This window comes from Chlorocebus sabaeus, chromosome 20 (assembly GCF_047675955.1).
Source record: "Chlorocebus sabaeus isolate Y175 chromosome 20, mChlSab1.0.hap1, whole genome shotgun sequence".
Lineage (NCBI taxonomy): Eukaryota > Metazoa > Chordata > Mammalia > Primates > Cercopithecidae > Chlorocebus > Chlorocebus sabaeus.
In genome coordinates, this window is record NC_132923.1 from 39,083,682 (window position 1) to 39,106,833 (window position 23,152).

The 23,152-nt window shown below is 33.8% G+C and overlaps 1 protein-coding gene across 3 annotated transcripts in view; it reads left to right on the forward strand.

The window, feature by feature from the left end:
* Positions 1 to 23,152, forward strand: part of DPYD (dihydropyrimidine dehydrogenase) — an 844,938-nt gene that overhangs the window by 412,865 nt on the left and 408,921 nt on the right. For all 3 annotated transcript variants that reach the window (XM_007977863.3, XM_007977867.3, XM_037982468.2), the window contains one exon: positions 2,235 to 2,450. In XM_007977863.3, coding sequence (XP_007976054.3) covers positions 2,235 to 2,450 — 216 coding nt within the window. The remainder of the gene's footprint in view (positions 1 to 2,234; positions 2,451 to 23,152) is intronic.

Sequence of the window (23,152 nt, forward strand, 5' to 3'; positions counted from 1 at the left end):
ATTGTTTGCTTTGATGTGTTTGGTTTTGTTTTGAAGCTTAGAGAAAATCTTGCAAAATTTGTCCAAATCATTTTCTTTCTAAGTATTAAGGCAGCAACCTTTGTAAGAATTTCAAAGCAATTACTTATTTATTTAAAACTACATAAATTAAGCAATGCAAGTTGAACTATACATACATATCTGCCTCCTTGGGCTGTTGCCTAATGCCATATATAGCTACAATTCTGAACAAACCAAAATTCATCTGTAAGACTGAGAAAAATAGATATTTCAACACACAGCCATAAAAAGAGAAGAATACTTATAAGGTCATTTATTTCACCTTGTAAAGTACAGGTATGTGGGACCACGTGTAGTTCTGCTATTGGAATCAAAGGAAGTTGGCTCAATGTTGTTTCTAAAACAGGGAAAGTGTTTCTATACTTTTACCTATATTAATCAACCTGTAATGTAAGGAAATTCTTCCTTAGTCTATCCCTAAAACTTGCTTGGTTTAATTTATATTATGATTACACAAAGCTAAGAAAATACCATCAAGCAAGGTTTCATAAATTAAGCACAAAGAGGCTGGTTAGTGGGACCAGGAGAAAAATTCTAAAATTATTCCCTTTTGTGTTTGAATTTCAGCATCTTCTAAATAAAGTTGTTTGTTTGTTTATTTAATTGATAATACTTTCCATACTGCCTTTGAAATTTAAAAAGAATGATATTGTATGTATTCGGTTTACTGCTAACTGACTTTTTGCCGGTTGTTGTCATTGTAAACATCCATGTGTGGACACACATACATACACACACCTCAAATTAACCCCCAATTTCCTATATTTTACATTGTAGTTTTTGTCTTTGCTAATAATCCTTTTAATAGTATAGCAATCCTAGGTGAGGACAGAAAAATTATGCTCACACCCAGACTAACCAATATTCAGAAATATGCCTTGAAGCCCAGAACATCCCTGGGAGAAGGCGCCTGCCATAACTGAAGCCTGGATCCCATCAGGCATCTCTTTACATGTACCCGAGACACATTAGTGTTTCAATTGACAAGTTTGATGCCTTTTTACATATTAAGTGAACTTTGCTTTGCATTATAAGTGGTGGAGGGCCAGAAATAATTTCTATGCAAGTCATGGCAATCTTTATCTACACAAGACACACTCCTATAAAATTAAAGTTCTGCTCAAATAACTTTTCTTTTGAGTGATGATTCACAAGAGAAAGGATTTCTACTTTTGAATTAACTAGCCCTGTCCATTCAGTAACCGCTTTGGCTGAGAAAATTCATCCTTTTTATATTTTCCAGTGTTATTTGTCTTTTGGAGATAAACAGAGAGAGAGAAGGGGAGGGAGGAATGGAGAGAGAGAGAGAGACTTTACAAACAAAAGGCCTGATGCAATCGTTAATAACCTCCCCAGTCAGAAAAGGAGACAACATTTAGCAATCACCTATGTAGGATGTTTCAGTGTGCCATGTGCTAAGAATAAGTGTTTTTATTAAAACATTCCAATAATCCTGCAAAGAAGCATTATTACAGTGATCATTTAACAAAGGTAAATTTACAGTTTTGAGTGCCAAAGATTTTGACATAAACTGTTTGGAACCTATTTGGTTTTAGGAAAAAGAACAAACCCCCATAATACACATGAGTACACTACCCACTTTCCAAATTAAATATCTCCCTGCAGCTTATGATTTTCTGAATTTTCCAATCTTCCTGTGAGGTAGAAATTAGGCAAGCAGCATTCCTGCTGCTATACTGAAAACGATAGAGAAGAAAAGACAGGGACGTATTAGTTGGCTTTCCTAAAATCACCTAAACAGTAGTGAGATTACTGGAAATTGAATTTAGGCCCCCTGACTTGCTGTTGCCCATATCTCTGAGTACTAAATGTATTTTCATAAATTAAGTACAAATAGACTGGGTTGGACCAGGGAGAAAAATTCTAAAATTATTCCCTTTTGTATTTGAATCTCAGTATGTTTTAAATACAGTTGTTTGTTTATTTAATTGATTTTATTTCTGCTAATACTCTTCATACTGCCTTTGAAATTAAAATAGGATATTATATGAATTCAGTTCACTGCTAACTGACTTTTTGCCAGTTTTTTTCATTGTAAACAGACTTTTGTAATCTATGTTAATTCGGATGCTGTGTTGAAGTGATTTTTGTAAAATATTATTATGGACAATTTAGATGTAATATGAAACCAATTATTGGTTTGTATTTTGCAGTCACAATATGGAGCTTCCATTTCTGCCAAGCCTGAACTACCCCTCTTTTACACTCCTATTGATCTGGTGGACATTAGTGTAGAAATGGCCGGATTGAAGTTTATAAATCCTTTTGGTCTTGCTAGTGCAACTCCAGCTACCAGCACATCAATGATTCGAAGAGCTTTTGAAGCTGGATGGGGTTTTGCCCTGACCAAAACTTTCTCTCTTGATAAGGTAAGAAAATATTATTGAAGTCATATAGAAATATCTATCATATATTTTAATTAAGGTATAAATATTATAATGAATTTTTTTTACTAAGAAACTTACTAAACTATTTGACAAGACCTATCATTACACATTAGTCTTTAGCTTCTTTCCTTCCTTTCTGTCCCATGGAAGGACGGGGAGGCATACATTTCTCATTTGTATTGTCTAGGAAGCAACAAAGATATAAATATTACAAAAGTGAGTTTTTCATTTAATAATCACAAACTCTTATTTTTGTATTATTAATTGTTTCATTATTTTGGATGCCTCAGCTCAAAGATAGGGACATAATTGATTTGGTTTGCATGAAATTCTAGGATTCAATTTATGTCAAAAAGAATCCCGGTGTAATTTATTGGTACTGGTAATAGGATAGATTCTTCCCAAATTTGGAATACAGAAACCTTTCTCAAAAACAAATACCCTGAGTTTCATTTAACAGTATGACTTTCTACTTACCCGGAAGTGGACATCTTATACTTAGTAGGAAATAAACTACGTATTAAAATTGAGATTGAGTCTTTAAAGTACACAAAGTATATAAATGCATGTTTTTAAAGTAGGATGCTTTATACAACAAAAGGGTTGCATCCTTATATGGTTTTGAATTCGAAAAGAGCAACACACTTTAACATTTTTAGACTGTTTGTTGATAAATTACAAATACTAAACCTCTCAATATATTTAATACTAACTGGTAGTTAGTAATAATTAATGTATATGAATGTGTGAATTTAGTGACTAAGAAAAGAGTATCATTATTTGAATCAGCTTTATCCTTAGGCAAAGAAAATAATAGAGAAAAAACATGCCCCATTAAGCACATTCTCTCTTTCTTTTTCCTCTTACTAGGATCAATAGCTGGCATTATTATGGCTAAAACATTAAGGCTGTCTGATTCTGACAGCTTTACAAGATGCAATGTGTAAGTGTGGTCAGGAAAAATCTAGAGAATTCTCAAAAGTTAGGAAAAAAACAGTGCAGGGAAAAAATGCTTCATAAAGATTTTTTATATTTAGATATCTAAAGAGAAGTTATTTTTTCAAATAAATCAACTGAATAGTTTATTAAACAAAGTGCAAAAATTAACAGAATATACTAGATTCAGCTTTAGAATAGCATGAATCCGTTGTTTATAACCTTGTAGAATATTGATAGTATATTTGTCTTTGTTTCAATTGATTGTTTAAAAATTACTGAGAAGCTATAGTCAAATGTTTAATCTGTTGGAGAAAACTGAGTCTCAGATACCATTTACTGACTATATTAGTTATGCTATTAAAAATATATATATATGTAAACCGAAATAGGTGGCTAATTGGGCACAAGTGAAGAATTATAGCTGAAAAAAAGGCGTTTGTTGCTTTGAATTTGATGTTTTCTTTGCTTGCAATAATTGAATTCTGATTAATCAGAGACATCAGTCTTTACGCTGTTGGTGACATGCATTGATTTGTGATGCTGTGTCTTTCAGTAACCTAGTAGCACTTGTCTTTATTAGGATCACCAGCAGAAATAAATGTGGAAGCTAACTTCCTTCTAAACCTCCAATTTGAATTTAATCTATCAATTTAGAAGTCTGTGATGCTGGTTCAAAAGGGGAGTTATGAACAAATGGAAATTAAATTTGGCACATGAAATGTAACCATGCGGGGCTTTTTGGAAACCCTATTTCACTTACTTTGATGGTGGGTACAACAAAATATTGTGCAGACTATTTTAAACATATTTGTGCAAATTGCAATGACAAAAATAATGAAGCCACCTTGAGCTTATGTAATGCCATTTTTAAAAAAGATTATTTTCCATATGTGATTTTGCCAAGTAGTCCGTTTGCCTCATAGAGGTCTACTTTTTTTGTTTCCTTATCTGGTTCCTAATTAGTGATTAAATTTGTGAATTTTTAATTACATCTTATGTGCTTATTTCTATGCTTTCCTATTGATGAAATGCTGGTAATATACAACTCAGTAGTATGAACATACTTTTTTCCCCATAGCCTTTTACTAAAGACGTCTATTAAAGTGTTACGTGTACTATACATTCTGTGACATTATAGTATACCAATTTAGATTAGCTGTATTATAATTTATTATGGCAATTGAAGAATCTGTTTAAAATGTATTAAAATTCAGAATCTTGACATGTGAAATTTGGATGCTCTTAATATGACAAAGATTATTCTATGGGGTTTTGTTATCATATGAAATATTAATATTTCACAATACAGTTTTGATGAAGTACAATTTGCCAAGCTTGCATATGATAAAGAAATTAAATGCTTACCAAGGGAGTTCAATAAAAATTAGAGCCCTGACTGAACATCTGCTAGAAATTTTATTATCCTGTCCTACTGACAGTGTGGCTCCCTCGTTGTTTTTCTGGATTGACAGCTGAATATTGCACTGATTTCTGCAGCAAATATGTTTATGTGAACTTTGTTTCCCTATTTTTATTTTTTTGGGAGTTTGGAACATGCTTTTGATTTTCATCCTACATATATATTTTTTATACTCTTGACATTTGTAGATGCCAGATTGAGGTCTAATATGCTGCAGCACCGATAGACCATTGACTTACAGTGAAATGCCAGTTGATATCTCCGTAAACAGAAATATTATTATTCTTTACTGTGCAGTCTATATAAAAGCTGTATGTGCTTTCTTTAAAAAGGCAAATGATCAGATTTTTAATGTCAAATATAAAAAGATCTGTTTGCTTTTGTGTTAAATAACATCAAAAATGGCTTTTATGAACTATATTCTTCCTCCTCAAATCAGTCTTTTCAAGAATATTTCAAAATAACAAGATTGCTTTTCTTGAGATTCTATTTATGTTTTATAAAGATAGTAAAGTCATATTTAAAATATAGTTATGAAATCATTTTTCTATATAAGTGTGTATGGGCTCCAAGTTTAAATTTTGAAAGGTGAGAGAGAAATCGATCTGTCAAGCTTGATTAAAGCTAAATTATCATGACAAAACAGAGAAGTGATCTGTTTAAGAGGGAATATTAGAAATGGTTTGGACTTCACATAAAATAACCCTTTGACCTGTGTTCATATTATATTGATAGGAAGTAGATAAAAACATTTTGTTTTCATTAATCTTGTCCATAAATTTTTTTCTCTTGGAGAGCTACATATTATATACTGCAAATCTATAACATGAAACTGCAAGTTGCATAGCTTTATTACTACACAGATAAATAAACTAAGAAGTATTTATTTCTATCCTAAATCAAATCTAAACCCAAGCAACAGTTCACTTCACTTGTAAGCCCTCTCTACACATAGATTAACTTGTGATTAACTTTTATTATGAAAATATCTCAAATGAATAGATTTTGTTTTAATAAGTATCAAATTAGGTAAATAAGTATTCATATAATAGGTCTCTCTTATAAAATGATAAGAAGTAAAAACTTAAAATATTTAAGGCTCTTTTTTGGCATCAAAGTATTTCTTGTAGCTCTTTCTGTAAAATACAACCTTATACCACATAGCACAAAGCTTAATGTATAGGAGAGATTTGATAAATGTTTCATAAATATTCACTGGATAAATGAACACATAGAATTTTTTGGCAAGAGCATATTGAGTTTATTTTTTCCCAGTATATGAACAGACAGTTAACACATAAAACAATTGACTGTTTTGAGTATTGATCTCAATCAAAGGAGAAAAGGCCAATTAAAAATTTTCATATTCTATGTTGCTTTCTATAGTGCATCTATACATGTCTAAAAATGAAAATGTCAGTGAAATTTCTAAATGTATAGATTGTGGCTTAAGACTTAGGTTGTTGTATAAGCCTCTAAATGCAGAAGATTTTTGAGAAAACAGGACAAGTATCCCACAATATTAAGAAGAGACATAAAAATCGGCTGGCCTAACTTTCTGACTGCATGTGTTGGTAGTCCTGAGAGAAGAAATGTAACCTGTTCTTGAATGCTTTTAGTGACAAGGAATATACTACAACTTTAAGGCAATGCAACCTGTATGACTGTAGAAAGATCTGTTTTAGAAATATGTTCCTTTTATTGATGCCACATCAGCCTTTTCATAAGTTGCATCCGTGTTTTATGTATAGTCCTGCCCTCTGATACATCATGGAATAAATGAGAGTAACATTAATATAAATGAATTGTTTATTTAAAATATTGTTGTTGTTGTTTTCCACAAGTAAATAAATACCTTAGAGAAAGTCCAACAAATATGGAGAAACAGTATAGTGTGGGGGAAAGTGCTTTGGCCTGGGAGGCCCTGGTCTTAATCCAAAGCTGCTCCTAAATCACAATCTTGGACATGTATAATATTATAGGTCATTGGTATAGTTGTTATCATTATTCATATTATTAGCTACCCTATATTCAGTGCTTAGGATGTATAGACTAAATGTTTTTATACATTATTTCATTTAATCCTCACAATCTGCTTATAAGATAGATGAAATAATTTTTCAGATGAAATAATAGTCTGAAAAAGTTAAATAAATTGTCCAGGACTTAAGACAACAATTATCTATTTGACTATAGTCATGTGGGTTGGCAATTTGGGTTCAGCACATATGATCAGTTCTTCTATTTCACAGGGTATCTGCTGGCCTCAATCATGCATTTACAGTTGGTTGTTGGGATCCCGGGGGATCAAGATATTCTCACTAATGTGTCTGGAGCCTCACGTGGGATTGCTGTAATTGCGGAGATGGCCAAGCCCTTCTCTCTGTCTCTTCATAATCTCTCTTGCCTCACAATGTCTTATCAAGGCGGCTGGTTTAGGTTTGATAAGGGTACTTCATAAGGCTAGCAGTGTTCCAAGAGGACAGGAGTGGAAGCTGAAAGATCTCTTGGCACAAAGACTCCAAAGTCTACACAGTGTTACTTCCGTATTTTCTTCAAAGCATGTTACAAAGTCAACGTATGTTCATTAAGTAGGTAAATACCATCCACTTATTGATGAGAAGAACTGCAAAACCACATCACAAAGGGACATGCATATGACTAGGGAAGGATTATTGCAGCCATCTTTCCGAACAGTCCTAACTTGCCATCTGGTTAGAGCAATTCACATCCCTCCCAAATGTAAACTGCATCCACTCCTTTCCAAGACACCCAAAATATCATCTAATCATGACATTAGGCTTAAAGTTCATTGTCTTATGATCTACATCAAGTCCAAATGCCTATGAGATTATTTGGGTTTAGCTTGTTTTTATTGAGGATTCTGTGATATAGAAAGACATGTTTTCTATCTTCCATACATCCAACACAAAACGATACAGTCAAGAGAACCACAGTAGATAAAATCTCCTTTAGAAGCAGGAGAAATGGAAAGCACATAGCAATCACTTGTCCATAGCAGTTTTGAAGTTCAGTTTGGCACATGTTTTCAGGGCCTCTTGCTCCAGGGATGGAGAATCAGGGTCCATTTATGCTCCTTGGTAAGGATGCCCTAATCCATTGTTCCTATCTACTATTGGCTCTGCCCTCTGAGCCACTGATTTTCTCTGGGCTACTGATTTTCTCCTCTAAGTTTTTCTGTTTTGTTTTGCTCTTTGTTTGATTGTTTTGTAAATGGCTATTGGTGTTTCCTGATGACAGCTCATTAGCTTTCTCAGCCTGGTCCTGCCCAAATAAAGTTATAGCACCCTATTCCTCTCTTTTCTTTGAATTGTTTCTTTTAATCCTAACTCATGGTGATACCATCATAAAACTCTCTTAACATAATTTTGACTCTATTTAGGACTAAACTGATGCCCAAAGTCACATCCATAATTCTTTTTAAACAGATTTCTTTTATTTTTGGATATGCCTTGCTGTTGTGGTACAATGTCTTTAGGAATATTAGAAGCCCTGAGATAATCTACTAGGACCTGCCTTAGGTCTTTCTAAATTCTTAACAAGCTCTCTTACTGCAACACTCTTGAGGGGATCTTTAAGGTACTTTATTTTGAGAAGCTTTTTTCCATCTAGGAGAGACCAAATATAAAGAATAGTTTATTTTCCAACCGAGGGTGTCGTAGGTCCCTTGGATTCCGTCTGTTTTGCATGGCAAATTTAAATATAGCCTTCTTTAGCTCTTTTCTCTCTTATAGTACCTTATCATACTTGGGTAGAAACACTCAACTGAACACGTTCAGTGTTCTCTCTAGAGACGTATTATGTTCACTTTCTGTTTTTCAAATTATCACTGCTGACATTCTTGCCAATTGTTCTGTCACCACATAATACAGGCCACTTTTCCAACCCTCCAACAGCAATTTTCATACCATATTTTAGGCCTCTGCTAACAGTTTGTTCACCATTCTTCCAGCATTTATTAAGAACTTACTCTTGGTTTTTCAAGGCTCTTCCTGCCTCACAATGCCGAAGCCAGGGCCACATGTTTTATATTTTGTTATACTAGCAAACGTAACTTATTTCAGCATCATGTACCTATTGCTGCATATCAGACCACCTTACCAAAAACAGTAACACATTTTCTGTTCTTGTTTCTACAGTTTGGCAATATGGCCAAGGCTTAGCTGGGTTGACTTGCCTTTGCTCCACATGATATTAGTTGTTTTCACTCATGGATTCGCAATCAGTTGACAGATTGTTTGGTGGCTGGCTGATGGCTGGTCCTGGATGATCTTATTCACATGCCTGGGTCCTCAGCTGACATGACTAGGCCTGTATCTCCATATGGTCTCATCTTCAAGACTACACTGGACGTGTTCACAGGTTGTCAGTGCTACAAAAAAGGCAGGAGGAGAAGTTGCAAATCCTCTTGACGCCAAGGCTTGGAAGTTGCACAACATAATTATCATTGTGTTCCATTTGTTAGGGCACATCACAAGACCAGATCAGGTTGTAGCAGCATGGAAATGGCTCCTGCCATCAAAACACTGAAATCCACCACGTCAGGATTTGAACCAAGGCCTATTTGATACAAATCCCTGCAATTTCCACTATATCATGCTTTTACATAATTTATCCTCTCTGGACCACATTACTTTATGTCTAAAATGAAGGAATTTTGACTGTATTCATGTTCTTCAGAGACTTACAGTTCAGCCTGAGCATTTACGCTGAGGACTTTCTACCCAGTGCTTCAAACAGAGTGGCACCTATGCTTATCTTTCTATTGAGAAATATAAATTGCACAGAAATTTTATATTTCTTTGTGCAATTTCAGAGTGAACACAAGAGAGCATTTTGATTTAAAAGCTTCTGTGAATCTGCTGTCATCAGATGCCAATTTTTTTGCCAGCCACACTGGCCCCCTTTCTAATTCTCCAATATGGCAACTTCCTCCCTGTCTTAGGACCATTTTGCTTGGTGTTTGATCTGCCTGGAATTCTCTTCTCTCAGATATTTATATGACTGGCTCTTTCTTCTTAATCAGTTCACGGATCAAAAGTTACCTCCTCAGAGAAGTTCTTATTAACCATTCAAAACTCAGGCTTTCCATCCCACATTACCGTGGTTGTTTTTTTCTTCACTGCCCTTTTCACCATATGAAATTGCCATGCTCTTAGTCATCTATTTGTTTGCTTATTTATATTCTGTTTTAGCCACTCGAAGTAAGCTCTGTAAGTAGAGAGATACCGTCTTTCTTGCTCACCACAGCATGCCCAGTGCCAAGAACAATGTCTGGCAGATAGAAAGGATGCAATACATACTTGTTAGATGAATGAATAATTATAGTATTCTAATTTGAACCACAATTCCACATGACAGCTCTTCAGTTACTTGGAGACAGCTCTCATGTCCTATCCATATAAGCCTTTTCTTTTTCCTTTCTAAATAGTTCTGTTTTTCTTCTCATAATAAGGTTTGCAGACTTTTTACCATATAGGTTGTCTGTTCTCCCATGTGGATTCCAAGAAACTTGTTTCAATCCACATTATCTTAATTGAGAGGAAGTTGCGCCTGCATTTGCACAAATTGCACAAATTGCTAGCACCTATCAACGAGATGAGAATTGAGGAATAACACTGTCAGGACTATAAATGCTAAAGATAATATTTAAAGTTGAAAATTTCACAAACATGTCATGTAATAATATTTTAGAGCCTGGGTAATTCTCTATGGATTACGATACAGTACATCACAATTTATTTTTGTAACTCATTTTGGAAAGCCAAGATCTGGATTTTTAAAAAAGATTAAATAAAACTGATTTACTTAATTATTATTAAGAGTTTCTATATTACCTCATCATGAAAGTCTATGAAACAATAAATTAACAGTAGTCCAGTGCATTATTTTTGCTGCTATAGTTCTAGTTTCCCATTTTTATATGATTATTGCATAATATTGTTTTCCTGATATATACTTATACGTTAAGTAGGAGTTATTATTATTTAAACAAATTCAATATAAGCTTTTTATCTGGGAAAGTTTTAACATGCTAAAAACTGAGATGACTTCTGTGTACTAATGGTTTGATTGTCACCTGGCTAGGTTCTTATAACTTAGATTTATTTTATTGAAATTCATAAAATCGACTCATCCTCAAATTATAAAGAATTTGTCTATTAAATTGCTACAGTTCACATATAGTAGTCCTATGGGAGATTTCATCCAAGTGTTCACTTCAAGACTATTTAGCAAGCTCTTCTATGACATAAACTTCATTTCTTCATCAACAAAAGAATGTGTATATATGCTTGCACACTCATGTGTACACATTCAATATTGAAGCTAAATCTTGCAAGTTAGAATCTAATGAATACACCACTGTCTCTCCTTCAAGTTCTGAATCAGTCTCTGTTCACAATCATACCATGTTTGCCAGACTTAGTCTGTTAAGTAGAAAATATAGATTAAGATGCTTTCAAATACAATTTAATGCATGTATTTCTAATACTAAGTAAAAATCTTTTAATTATAGACAAAGTAATATTTTTAACCATGAAGCAGACTAATCAATTTTCCAATATAATTACATCTTCACCACTTTCCCATTTCAGGCTGTGATTTCACACCTGTTAATTAGTTAATCATTTTGGTAGAGTGGTCAAAGTGAAACTCAAATAGACTTTTTAACAGTATAAATTGACGTGTACAATTTTGATCTGGATTAGCTGGTACATGAATCTAACTTGTAATAGAAAGTACCTCTTATTCAGTTTCCTTTTTTAAAAAAAGCAACTGGTGTCAAGGTTAATGGAAAATTCTTATAATTATGGCTAATGGAAATTTCCTTAAAGTACAGTCCTGCTGTTTGAGAAACTGATTTTACCCTTATTCTGTCTCATGTAATTCTTTTGTGAATTGTAAATTTAACCAGTTAAAAACCTCTATATTCTGGGTATGTTTAGATGATACAATCTTTGATTGAAATTAGGATTGAATTCCATAATATTCTCCTTCCTTTGTATTTTCTTTATTGCTTTTTAAAAAGATTCTAGTCATTACTGTGTAATGATATTCTTTAAACCCGTTTTAAATACTTTATACCATGATTACCTTGCTGTCAAAGATTTATTAAAGCATACATACGTTGGCTATTTTGTTACAAGACTGATTCTGTTTTCGTAAAATTACAGTTCTCTGTATGCTCCTTTTTCTTAAAGGACTAGCAATGTGCTTAATGTCCAAGTACCACTATTTCTGAAATGAGGTGTCGTAAGAAATAAAATGTCACTAACTCAAGGAAGTTACTGGTCTGTTAGGGAAATATTCACTCAGACTGCCCTATCACACACCAATTACCTTTTCTTACCCCCACTGCTGCATCTGCTTCTTTCACTTCAGCTAAGCCCATTGCCCTTTTCATCCTGCCCTGCTTTCTTCATTTGCATGTTTTTCTATGATATCTCATGTGTCTGAAACAGTTTCTCACTTTTATGCTGCCAAATGTACCCTCTATTTTTGTGAAAAATTAGCTTAAAATGTCATTACAAAGAGTACCATTTTTAGGTATCTGGGCAAGACTTGATATATTTTGAGAGCTCTTACTAATGTCCTTTTATATATACTATTTTTCGAGTGTGTGTGTGTGTGTGTGTATGTATGGTATTTACTTTAGAAAATTTGAACGGTAGTTCAGAAAATATATGCACCAAAAGATATAAGATGACTTAAGACCACAGGAATTCTTAGACTAAAATGTTACTTATACTAAAATGTTACTTAATATGCAATATTTTATTTTTTATGTTACTTTATCATTTTAATTGTTTTATGATTTTTTTCATTTTCAATATTTTTTGTTTGTTTTCTTCCCATTTGAACTGTCTTTATTCTAGGGAGAAGGGCTAGCACATGGATATTCGTGGTCATGAGAGAGACAAGCATATTTAAGATGCAGCATAATGTCTCATGAAATGGTGTAAGTAGCTGTAGAGACAGTGAGAAAGGCCTGTGGGGTTAGGAATTTAAATATTATTGTATAAACAGGGAACCTGTTGTTAAGAGATTTAAGCAAAGAAATTGCATAATTCACTTTGGGAGAAACTATTAATTATAATACAACTGCTGTTCATCATTTCAACAATAACTTTCACTTCTCTCCTCATACAAACTCCCTTTTCTGACAAAACTGGTTTTATCACCAGGTTTATGTTTGCATCATATATACCTTAATTTTACCATTCTTTATCCATAAGAAGACATTTATTGTTATTCAGATATTAAAAGGCCAGTGACCACCCAAGTCCCGTGGAGCTACATGAACCAATGGTTATCTTCTCTCCATTGTCTGAGCTCTTATAGAATTTTACTCAACAGACACAAGAGGGGATGGATTCTTTTTAAACTCCACCCCACCCCCTGGCCCCTTTCCTGAATGGAAGCCTTTGGAAATCAGATCTTGTGACCACTAGGCCCTGCAAATGGAACCTGCTGACTACCTCCCTCCTTTTATCAACCAGACAGTTTTATTTTGGAATGTAATACATTGTTCAGCAATATCATGAATTTTAAATTGATAAATATTATTACCTCCTGAAGAGTATTTTCACTTTCATGGATAAATATTATTTTGTACAGCTATAATATTCCTTAGGAGACATACTTTTGTTTAGACTAACTTTTATCTCATCTGTACCTCCAATCATTCTTCAAAAATTCTTCAAAAATACTTCCCATCACTTGGGAACTCTTCCCTGTGGTGCTTTTGAATCTTTGGTCATAGCTTACTCTCTAGGAAACTCCTAGGAAGCTCTTGAGTTACTTAGGTTTTCTCTGCTGCAACACATTTGACCTTCCAAGGGACCATATTGAACAGAGTTTAAGGTGACTTCACATTCCTTATTTAAATATGTGTCCCTTCATTGGTCCACAGGAAAATCTTACATTCCCTTTCCCCTGACAAATTCTAGGAATACAGGCTAGTTGTTGTACAGTTGCATCTCTTTTAGCTCATCTTTTAGCAAGATACAACTCAGACCTTTTCGATATATCAAGCAGAGTGGGACGCTGTATATGGTGCACCAACCTCCAAAAGAGAAAATAAAACTGCAAGGAACACATATAAAGTGCTCTAAGGGGTCCCTTTTAAAAGCTGTCTCTTGGGATCTGGGATGACAGTGGGACTCATATAATCCCAGAAGCATGCTCCAAAGAAACTACGTCATAATCTCCAACACCCCTAACTTTTTGTTAACATTTTGTTTCCATATTGGAGTGAAGGGTGTAAGAGTTCCCTAAGCAGATTTTTGTCATCTACTTGAACATTTCTGTAAGGGGAAAATTTATTTTTGTGATTTATCTCAATGCCCCTTAAGGTCTCACCCAAAGTGTATATTTTAATATTCTGTTGCATTAATAATATCTATATTGAATTTTAATTATGGACATTTAGTATATGAAAATGCATTATTTAAAAACCCTTAAATTTCATACAACTATTTTTTTTTCTGGATTTTGTCAGTAACATGTAATTTTTTAATATAGCAGCAGGTTTTAGTCCAGATCTTCCAAGAAACAGTTGCCAAGATGTGATTAAACATGCATGGATTTGATTAGGTGAAATAACTGTGGGAGACAGTATGGAGGGGGTTGAAGAGGACTGAGAGAGCCATAAGACAGCAATAGAAGTCAAGCCATAAATTGGGGAGAGAAGAAAGAAAGGTTGAGTAGGAGCATCATAGAGTGCCTTGCAGACTAAGAAAGCTTCCACAAACCCATCTGGAGTCTTCCTGTCTCTCAGGAAGGGGCCTGCTTAGTATCTCTGCCCTGCTCAGTCATTGGCTAAGCCACAGGAAGCATGGCTGCAATAAAAATGCAGGTGTGGATTCATTCGCAGCACAGCAGCTGGGGTCCCTGCTCAGTTATACTCCTGGTAGTTGGAGTTATGTGAGATTGCCACAAGGATATTTGGATCTTTTACAATACTCAGCATAAGGTAGGCAGCCACTTAGTATATGGTTTTTAAATGGGGGGAATAAACAAACATTGGCGTGATTTTTGGACATCTCCTGTTGATCAATATAAAGAGAAATATTATTGTATAGACAACAGAGATCCACAGGTAAATAAAATGTATACAAATATTATCTTATTAAGTATTATAATATGAAAAGAGAAAAACAAGCTTGCATGCAGAAAGCTGGGGAGGCACAATACGCTCTTAAGTTTTAAATTATGGTTTTCACAGTGAATCATACTAGTTATTACTGAAATGTTACAGTTGTCTCCCTTTGTTTTGAGAAAAGTGTTGAGGGTCACCTCTTTTGTAAGTAATTTAACTGTTAATAAATTAGTAAACTTACCTAAACTTCCACATGTTCAATTACAAAATAGACCATAATACCTGCTCTGCCTTTTAACAATATTCTAGGGAGGCTTAGATTGAATTTTTTTTAAAAAAATAAAGATATTAAAATGATTCGTAACATGTAAAACACCCTGTCAATAAAACTTACAATTCTTATTGCCATAATCTGTATGCCAGACTAAAGCATTAATGGTTATATAATCAGTTATTAAAGGGTAAAAAGTCGCTTCCCATCTCCACTGGTACCACCCACATCACGGCACCCATCATTTCTCACAGAATACTATACCAGCTTCCTAAAAGAGTCTTTCTGCTTCTACTTTTATCCTAAATTCCAGCCTCCGCACCACAGCCAGAGTGGTCTTTGACATCTTAAATCAGATCATGGTTCTTTGCTTAAAACATTTCAATGACTTCTCTTAACCCTTGAAATAAAATCCAGAATCTTTGTACAAATCATGTCATCAAACAGCTCCTGCCTGTCTCTCGGTCGTCATCTCATTCTACTTTACCTTGTACCAATAAGGCCACAGTGGACTTCTCTAGATTCCCCCAACCTGTGGCCTTTCGATAACTGTTCTTGCTGGTAATATTCAGGCCCTTACATTCAAAAAGAAGAAGACAATTGCTACTAATGACAAAGTTTAGGTAATGCAGAAATAATTCTGTTGTCATAGTGATTTTATACTTATGGAAGTTTATCAGGTGTTAGAAAATGTACGTGGCAGTTAACCAATTAAACTATGAAGGAGTGGTCACAAATTCTTCCTTCCTGTTCTTTTTGGTTAACAGAAGATCTTATGACTTTTAAGTTATTCAATAGAATTTATCCTCTTCTGTAATATTTCTGAAAAGAAAAGTGATACCGGATCATTCTTTGTTAACAGTTGCTGGGATCTCATTAGTTACAAGTCATGAAATCTGGAGATAATGGAAAGTATTTTATATGGGTCAGAAATTGCATTACAAAGAGCAGTGGGTATTATATGACATATACATAACCTTAGAGGAATACATTTGTAAACATGCTTTTCCATGTAAAATTAATGTGTTAATTTAAATGTTAAAATCATGTAACGCACATAAAATGTTAACGTAATCGTTAAAATGCTGAGGTGTGATTTCTTCGTAGCTCAGTCAAAGAAAACTAAAAAATGCTTCCTTACCCCAGAGCACTTTTTATCAGTATTTCTAGGATTTGTGTCTACAACTGCTATTAACATGAGTAAGATATCTTTTTTTGAGACAGGCTCTCGTACTGTCATCTAGACTGGAGTGTAGATTCACCGTGTCCTTGAACTCTTGAGCTCAAGCGATCCTCCTGTCTCAGCCTCCCCAGTAGCTAGGACTATAGGTGTGCGCTATGACACCTGGCTAATGTGTTTTTGTTTGGTTTTGTTTTTGAAAACAGGGTGTTGTTATGTTGCCCAGGCTGGTCTCAAACTTCTGGGCTCAAGTGATCCTCCTGTGTCAACCTCCCAGAGTTCTGGGATTATAAGTGTGAGTCATTGCACCAAGCTGCATTAACGATATTTAATTGAGTAGATCTCTGACACACTGATTGAAAATTTACTCAAGTTACTATAGGCATAGCCAATCATGGGGTATAATTCATAGTAAATTTAAAGTGTTTTACATTAAAACATGAAATAGAACATATTAAGAAGTTGGCTCTATAACCATTTTGGAGCAGATATTAAAGTATTTTTAATGTTGGACTTCTGGTATTAAAGACAAGTTTATAAACAGCTCAATAATTGGACAGGGTCCATATTGATTTTTTTCCTTTGTTATATAATATTACCCACTTCTCCGTCCAGAACTATGTCGTACAGGGTTTGAGAGTGCTAGAAACGTGGTCGCTGTTGTGTATTGGAATGTTGGAATGTGCAAAGACTGAAAGGCTGTCACAGCAGTCAATAAGATCTGAGAGGTGTTGACTAATTGCCTGCTAATTACACAGTAAATTGTCTAATTAAGCTGATGGTTAATTAGGGTACGCTTGCACAGCAGTCTTGTGGAATTTGTGTCTGATGTCTGGGAAGCAGCTTGTATAATTGGCAAACTGGTAAGGACTGGCAGAGAACATGACTGGAAAACTCCCTGCCAGTGGATGACAGAATACGGATTTAGTGGAAACAAAAGGGTTGTCATTTTTGTACTGAAGGTTTTGTTTCAGTTCTGCAGCTATTCTGCAGTGAGCAATTGAGAAATACATCTGAAGCCTGAATTACGTGAGTAAGAGAAGGCTTAAAATGTGCGTCAGAATGTAAAATATGCTGCTTGCATGGCATGTATCACCTCTGATACACTATCTCACATTATATTAATCTACACATTGTGTGCTTCTACAGTTCCTCCTTTTAACATATATATTTGGCAAAAAAATTGAAAAGGATAATCCCATGCATCTAAAACAATGCCTCTCTTGTGAATATATAAGATAACAACATGACTGATGAGAAGACATTTGCAATAAGAGCTTTGAGTTCATTATTTAATTATTAATTTATATATCACTGTGAATCATAAAAATATTAGACATGATACAAATATAAGTTTGGATGATATTTTGACTAAATAAAATTGTAATGAGAGCATTTTAGTTTTACTGTTTATGCAGTTTTGTCATGCAAGTGGATTTTGCTTATAGTTTAAGATGTAAGAACAAAATATTTCAATACATAATTAAATGTATTTGATTTCTTTGTGGATGTGAGTGGTGTTTGATGAATTACCTGTAAAACTTGAGTGCCTTTAAAAATAAAAAGCCTAGAAGTTTGTTTTGTTGTTTTGGTTGTTCTTTGTAGCTGAAGAAGTTTAACTTTTCATTTCAATAAGTCACCTATGGCTGAAATACTGACAAATAAATTAAACAAATCCATTGGAGAATATAGGTCCTTTATAGATGATGTTAGGTACATACACATTGCCTCTTCATAAGAGACCTGAATGTAAATGATTGCCTCTATTACCATTTGCCAGTCAGATTCTATCATATTTTGAGTATTTTGAAATAAGATTTTGAATAGAACATTAGGTTGCAGTTGTAACAAAGGACCACAGTTCACGATGACCCTTGGATTGATTTACACTTTTGTGTAAATAAAACATGAAAAACTTTTCAGCATTTCCAAACTAGATTACTAAATAAAAATTGTATTTGTAATAAGAAGGCCTAAATTAAATTATAGTATCAAAAATTGTTGTGACTTTCTTATTAAATAAAATGTATGTCTGTATGTGATTAGATAGATATGGATATTTTTTTGTTCCCCCTGTTCTCCGAGGAGAATTTGAAGTTGTATATATACTATATATGTTTTTAGATTGAGAAAAATACACATTATACAGTCTCTAAAATGTCTTTGCCTTAGCATTAATCTTGGAGATATATGCATATTAAATGAAAATATTTACTGTTTTAACACAAAAGGTGTTTTTCAATGTTTTAAAATACTAGTTCTCAGACATAAAAATGGATGTAAAATAAAAATATTTATTTCAAGAATATAGAAAAATTATATTCATTCCATTTGATGTGTAGGTTACAAAGTCTTGGAGGACTTTCTAAACAAAGTGTTCAAGATAGCAGAAAAATGAATTTACCAAATTTACCAAAGGAATACAAGGCTAAACACTGAAATTGTTTATTTAAAGATATATCTCCTGAGGAAGAAAAATCAGATAGAGGTCAGTGCTGTAACTCCAACCCATCTATATTTTGATCCACTCAACTTTTCATCTTAGGCCTCTTGAAAATAATTTTTAAAGTTATTTATTATAAGTAGTAAAGGTCTACATAAAAGAAATATCAAGTAGATCTATCACTGAAATTAAGGTCTTAGAGAATAACTTTTATAAATCATAACTTGCAAGAAAAGTTATTTCTTTATGTTTACAAATAAATTTCAGTGTTATTTTCTATTAAATTTTCATCTATTTCAATACATTGTACATTAAATATCACTAAGAATAAACTTCTAATGTTCTAATCACAAAAAATGTTAAATATTTGAGGTGATGGATATGTTAAATAGTTTAATTTAATCTTTCTGTGTATTGTATTTAAAAGTCATAACATCACTTTGTGTACCATAAATATATGCAACTATAATTTGTCAATATATAAAAAATGTAAAATAATTTTTTAAATGTAGCTGGCTTCCATTAATATATAGCCATCACAAGAGTGAATTCTGTATATCATGATTTTATGCAATCATCTGTTGAGAACTTCATGTAATACTTTCCTTTGTCTTTTAAATAAGTACACACACACACACACACACACACACAGAGAGAGAGAGAGAGGCAAAGTACTGTGTGTGATTATTTAGTGTAAAGATAGTTTCTCTTTTAATCCCTTGGAAAACTTTATCCCTATAATTTAAAAAATTCAGGATAAGAAAATATAATATTTACTGTTCTTAACCATCAACTTCATCTCCAGAATTATTTGTTTTTATAGTTTATGTATAAAAGCCATTCTTTAAAGTCCAGAATTGTTTGTTTTTATAATTTATGTATAAAATCCATTCTTTAAAGTGTACCCTTTCATGGTTTTTAGTATATTCACAAATGTGTAACCATCAACACTATCTAACTTCAAAACATTTCTATCACCCTAAGAAAGAAACTCCAGGCCGGACACGGTGGCTCACGCCTGTAATCCCAGCATTCTGGGAGGCCAAGACGGGTGGATCACGAGGTCAGGAAATTGAGGCCATCCTGGCGAACACGGTGAAACCCGGTCTCTACTAAAAATACAAAAAAAAAAAAAAATTAGGCGGTCGTGGTGGCGGATGCCTGTAGTCCCAGCTGCTCCTCGGGAGGCTGAGGCAGGAGAATGGCGTGAACCCGGGAGGCGTAGCTTGCAGTGAGCACAGATGCGCCACCACACTCCAGCCTGGGCGACAGAGGGAGACTTCCTCTCAAAAAAACAAAAAAAAAAAAAAGAGAAACTCCATACCCTTTAGCAGTTACTCCCCATTCCCCACATCCCGCAGCCTAATGTATTTTCTATCTCTATGGATTTACCTATTGCGTACAATTGATATAAACAAAATCATATAATATATGACTTCAGTGTCTGGTTTCTTTTATGTATTTAGTATAATATTTCAGGGTATACCTGTGTTGTAGCATTTATCAATGTAATGCTTCATTTCTTTCTGTGGATATACCACTTTTGTTTATCCATTCATTGGTTACTCTTTGTGGGGTATTTTTCTACTTTTACCTATTACAAATATTTCATCATATGTGAGTTTTTGAGTGGAGATATATCTATATATATATATATCTATCTTTGGAACATACTTAGGAGTGGAGTTTCTGGGTAATATGGTAACTCTATTTTTAACTTTTTGGGAATTGCTAAACTGTTTTCCAAAGCAGCTGCCCCAATTTACATTCTCACCAGCAATGTATGATATTTCCAGTTTTTTCACATACTTGCCAGCATTGTTGTTCATCTTTTTTATCATAACCTTCATAGTGGGTATGAAGTTGTTTCCCCTTATGATATAGACTCCTAGTGTTATTGATAACTAGAAAAAGTAAAAATATGAAGCCCTAATAATTTCCTTAATATTCTTATTAACAATCATTGTGACAACTGGTTAATGTAATTGACAGTTAAAGTAGTTGCCACTTTCCATCTTCTTTTCCCTTGTTCAGAAAGTGTGGTCATCAGGGGCAGTTTGACCCAGTTCTATTAGAAGCATGGTGTAATAGCAAATCTAAAAATAGAGTTTTGGAGGTACAGACAACTTCCGAAGAATAGCTAGTTATATAGGTTCTTTGCCTTTGGAAGAAAGTGTTACAGGATCTTCTATATTCAAAGAGTAGTCTCTTACTGTTTATATATGTTTCAAAGGAATGAATAAATATTCCCAGCTAAATTTTGAGCAAAACATACAGAATTAGAAGCCAAAAGGAAAGCGTTTAATATACTGTAGCTAGCAAGGAGAAAGATTATTATTCTAGGAGTCCAAATCAATTGTCGTTCCCTGCTCACTTCTGCCCTGCTTGGTAATTTTATCATTCTAGATATAATAGCACAGACTGTGAGTGTTAAAAAAAGACTTGCCTCAGATCTATCTTGAGTCTAAGAGCTTTCATTTACAGATAATGAAAACTAGTCTTTAATTAAAAGATTTGTTCAAATTCATTTGGATGGCAATAGGGTGCTCTTAACATACTTGGCCCTCTTAGCATTGTATTTTTTATAGTATTTTATACTCTGTGTAGTTTGTTTGTTTGTTTTTATGGATCATGTATTGTATAATGATAAGATACAATCCTGGTTCTCAGAGAACCTAAAATCTAGATGTGATATGCATGAGAAAACATGCTATGAGAGAATTAGAAACGAAGAGCTATAAAATTACAGAGGAAGCACCAAACCAAACTAGAGCAAGGGATGCCATCGGAAAAAAGATAATACCAAACAGCTGCCCTGCATGCATAGTGCCCGTCCAAGGAATGGAAAATACATTATGGATGAATAACATGACCGATGTCAGGGAGAAAAAGAAAGCCCAGTAAAAATGGGTGTTTACTTTCACTGGAAGGATGATGCAGTGAGAATGAGAGTTAGAATGGAACTACATAATAAACGCTCTTGTTTGTTCACCAAAGAGAGTTTGAACTTTATCTTAAAGGATAATGAACTACATGCAAAGAAGGATAAGACAGGTTTGGATGTGCATTTTAGAGAGGATTCTCTGATAATAGTGTAGAAAATAGTCACAAGAGTGACAACAGATGAACGTGTTCATTGCACAAGTAACTGATAGCCAACTATTGTATTTCTAGGCAGTGTGCTTGGGTGTGGAGGATAGAGTGGAGAGGAATATAAGGCCCTGTATTCGTGGAGATTGCAGTGAAATACAGTAGGGAAGAAAACATATTGGTTCAAAGTTGTATCTAGAGCAAAGTGAACCTATTTGACATATGTAAAAGAGAGTAAAGTAGTAGTCCTGGTGACTGACTGCGTGAGGCTAGATATGAGAAGAGAGAAGTTAGGAAGAACTCTGGTATCTCTGACTTGCCAGCTGTTTGTTGTTGTTTTGCAAAGGAAGTGAACATAAGATGAGAAAAACGTGGTTACTATATTCTGTGCAGTCACTGAAGCAGGACTTTTCAATATCAAAAGAAAACTGTCAATAAGTACTTTTATTCTGCAACTATAATGATGTCAAATATTTGGAAAGAAAAGGTCAACCTAATAAAGGAACTGCAGTTATTAAAATTGATCTGAAAATGTTAATAATTTTTCAGATGTGATATAGGTACTAATGCAGAGTTCTAAATTTAAAATTCAATTTAATTATTCTAAAATTAGATCTAAAACTAACATAGAAAGGGGAAAAGTTAAATAACAGAACAGGATGTTAAATCATTGTGATTAATTAACTTGATATAAATAACTTGAGTATTGCTATGTTTATCTGTAAATCATTTATCATGGTACCAGCTGTAAAAGAAAATCTGAATCATAATGATAATGATGTGTGTCATCCTCCTACCCAGCAGAGGTGTCATGGCAAATTGTTAACGAACTGTCTTACAGCACTTCACAGATTCAAATGCTAATGTAATAATAATATAATCAATAACAATAAAATCAACACTGTAACAAATCATTTTGATGTGGCTTGGAAAGAGAAATTTATTAAAACATTGAGTTCACATGAATAAAGTTGAAAAACAATGATTTACCCTTTTAAGTCTGTATTTACATTTTGACTTTTAACATTCAATGAAGGGAAGAGGGAGCACAGAGAAAGGACACTGCCTGAAACTCTTAAAAGTCTGATTTCTGTAGTCTTTCTGGACATTACAGACATTAATGTACTTATTTTCATCCAACTTTATCTCCCCAAAGTATGTTTTGACGTCTCTCTCTCCTGCCTATCTGTAGGAGAAAGGCCATAAATCTTAGCGTGC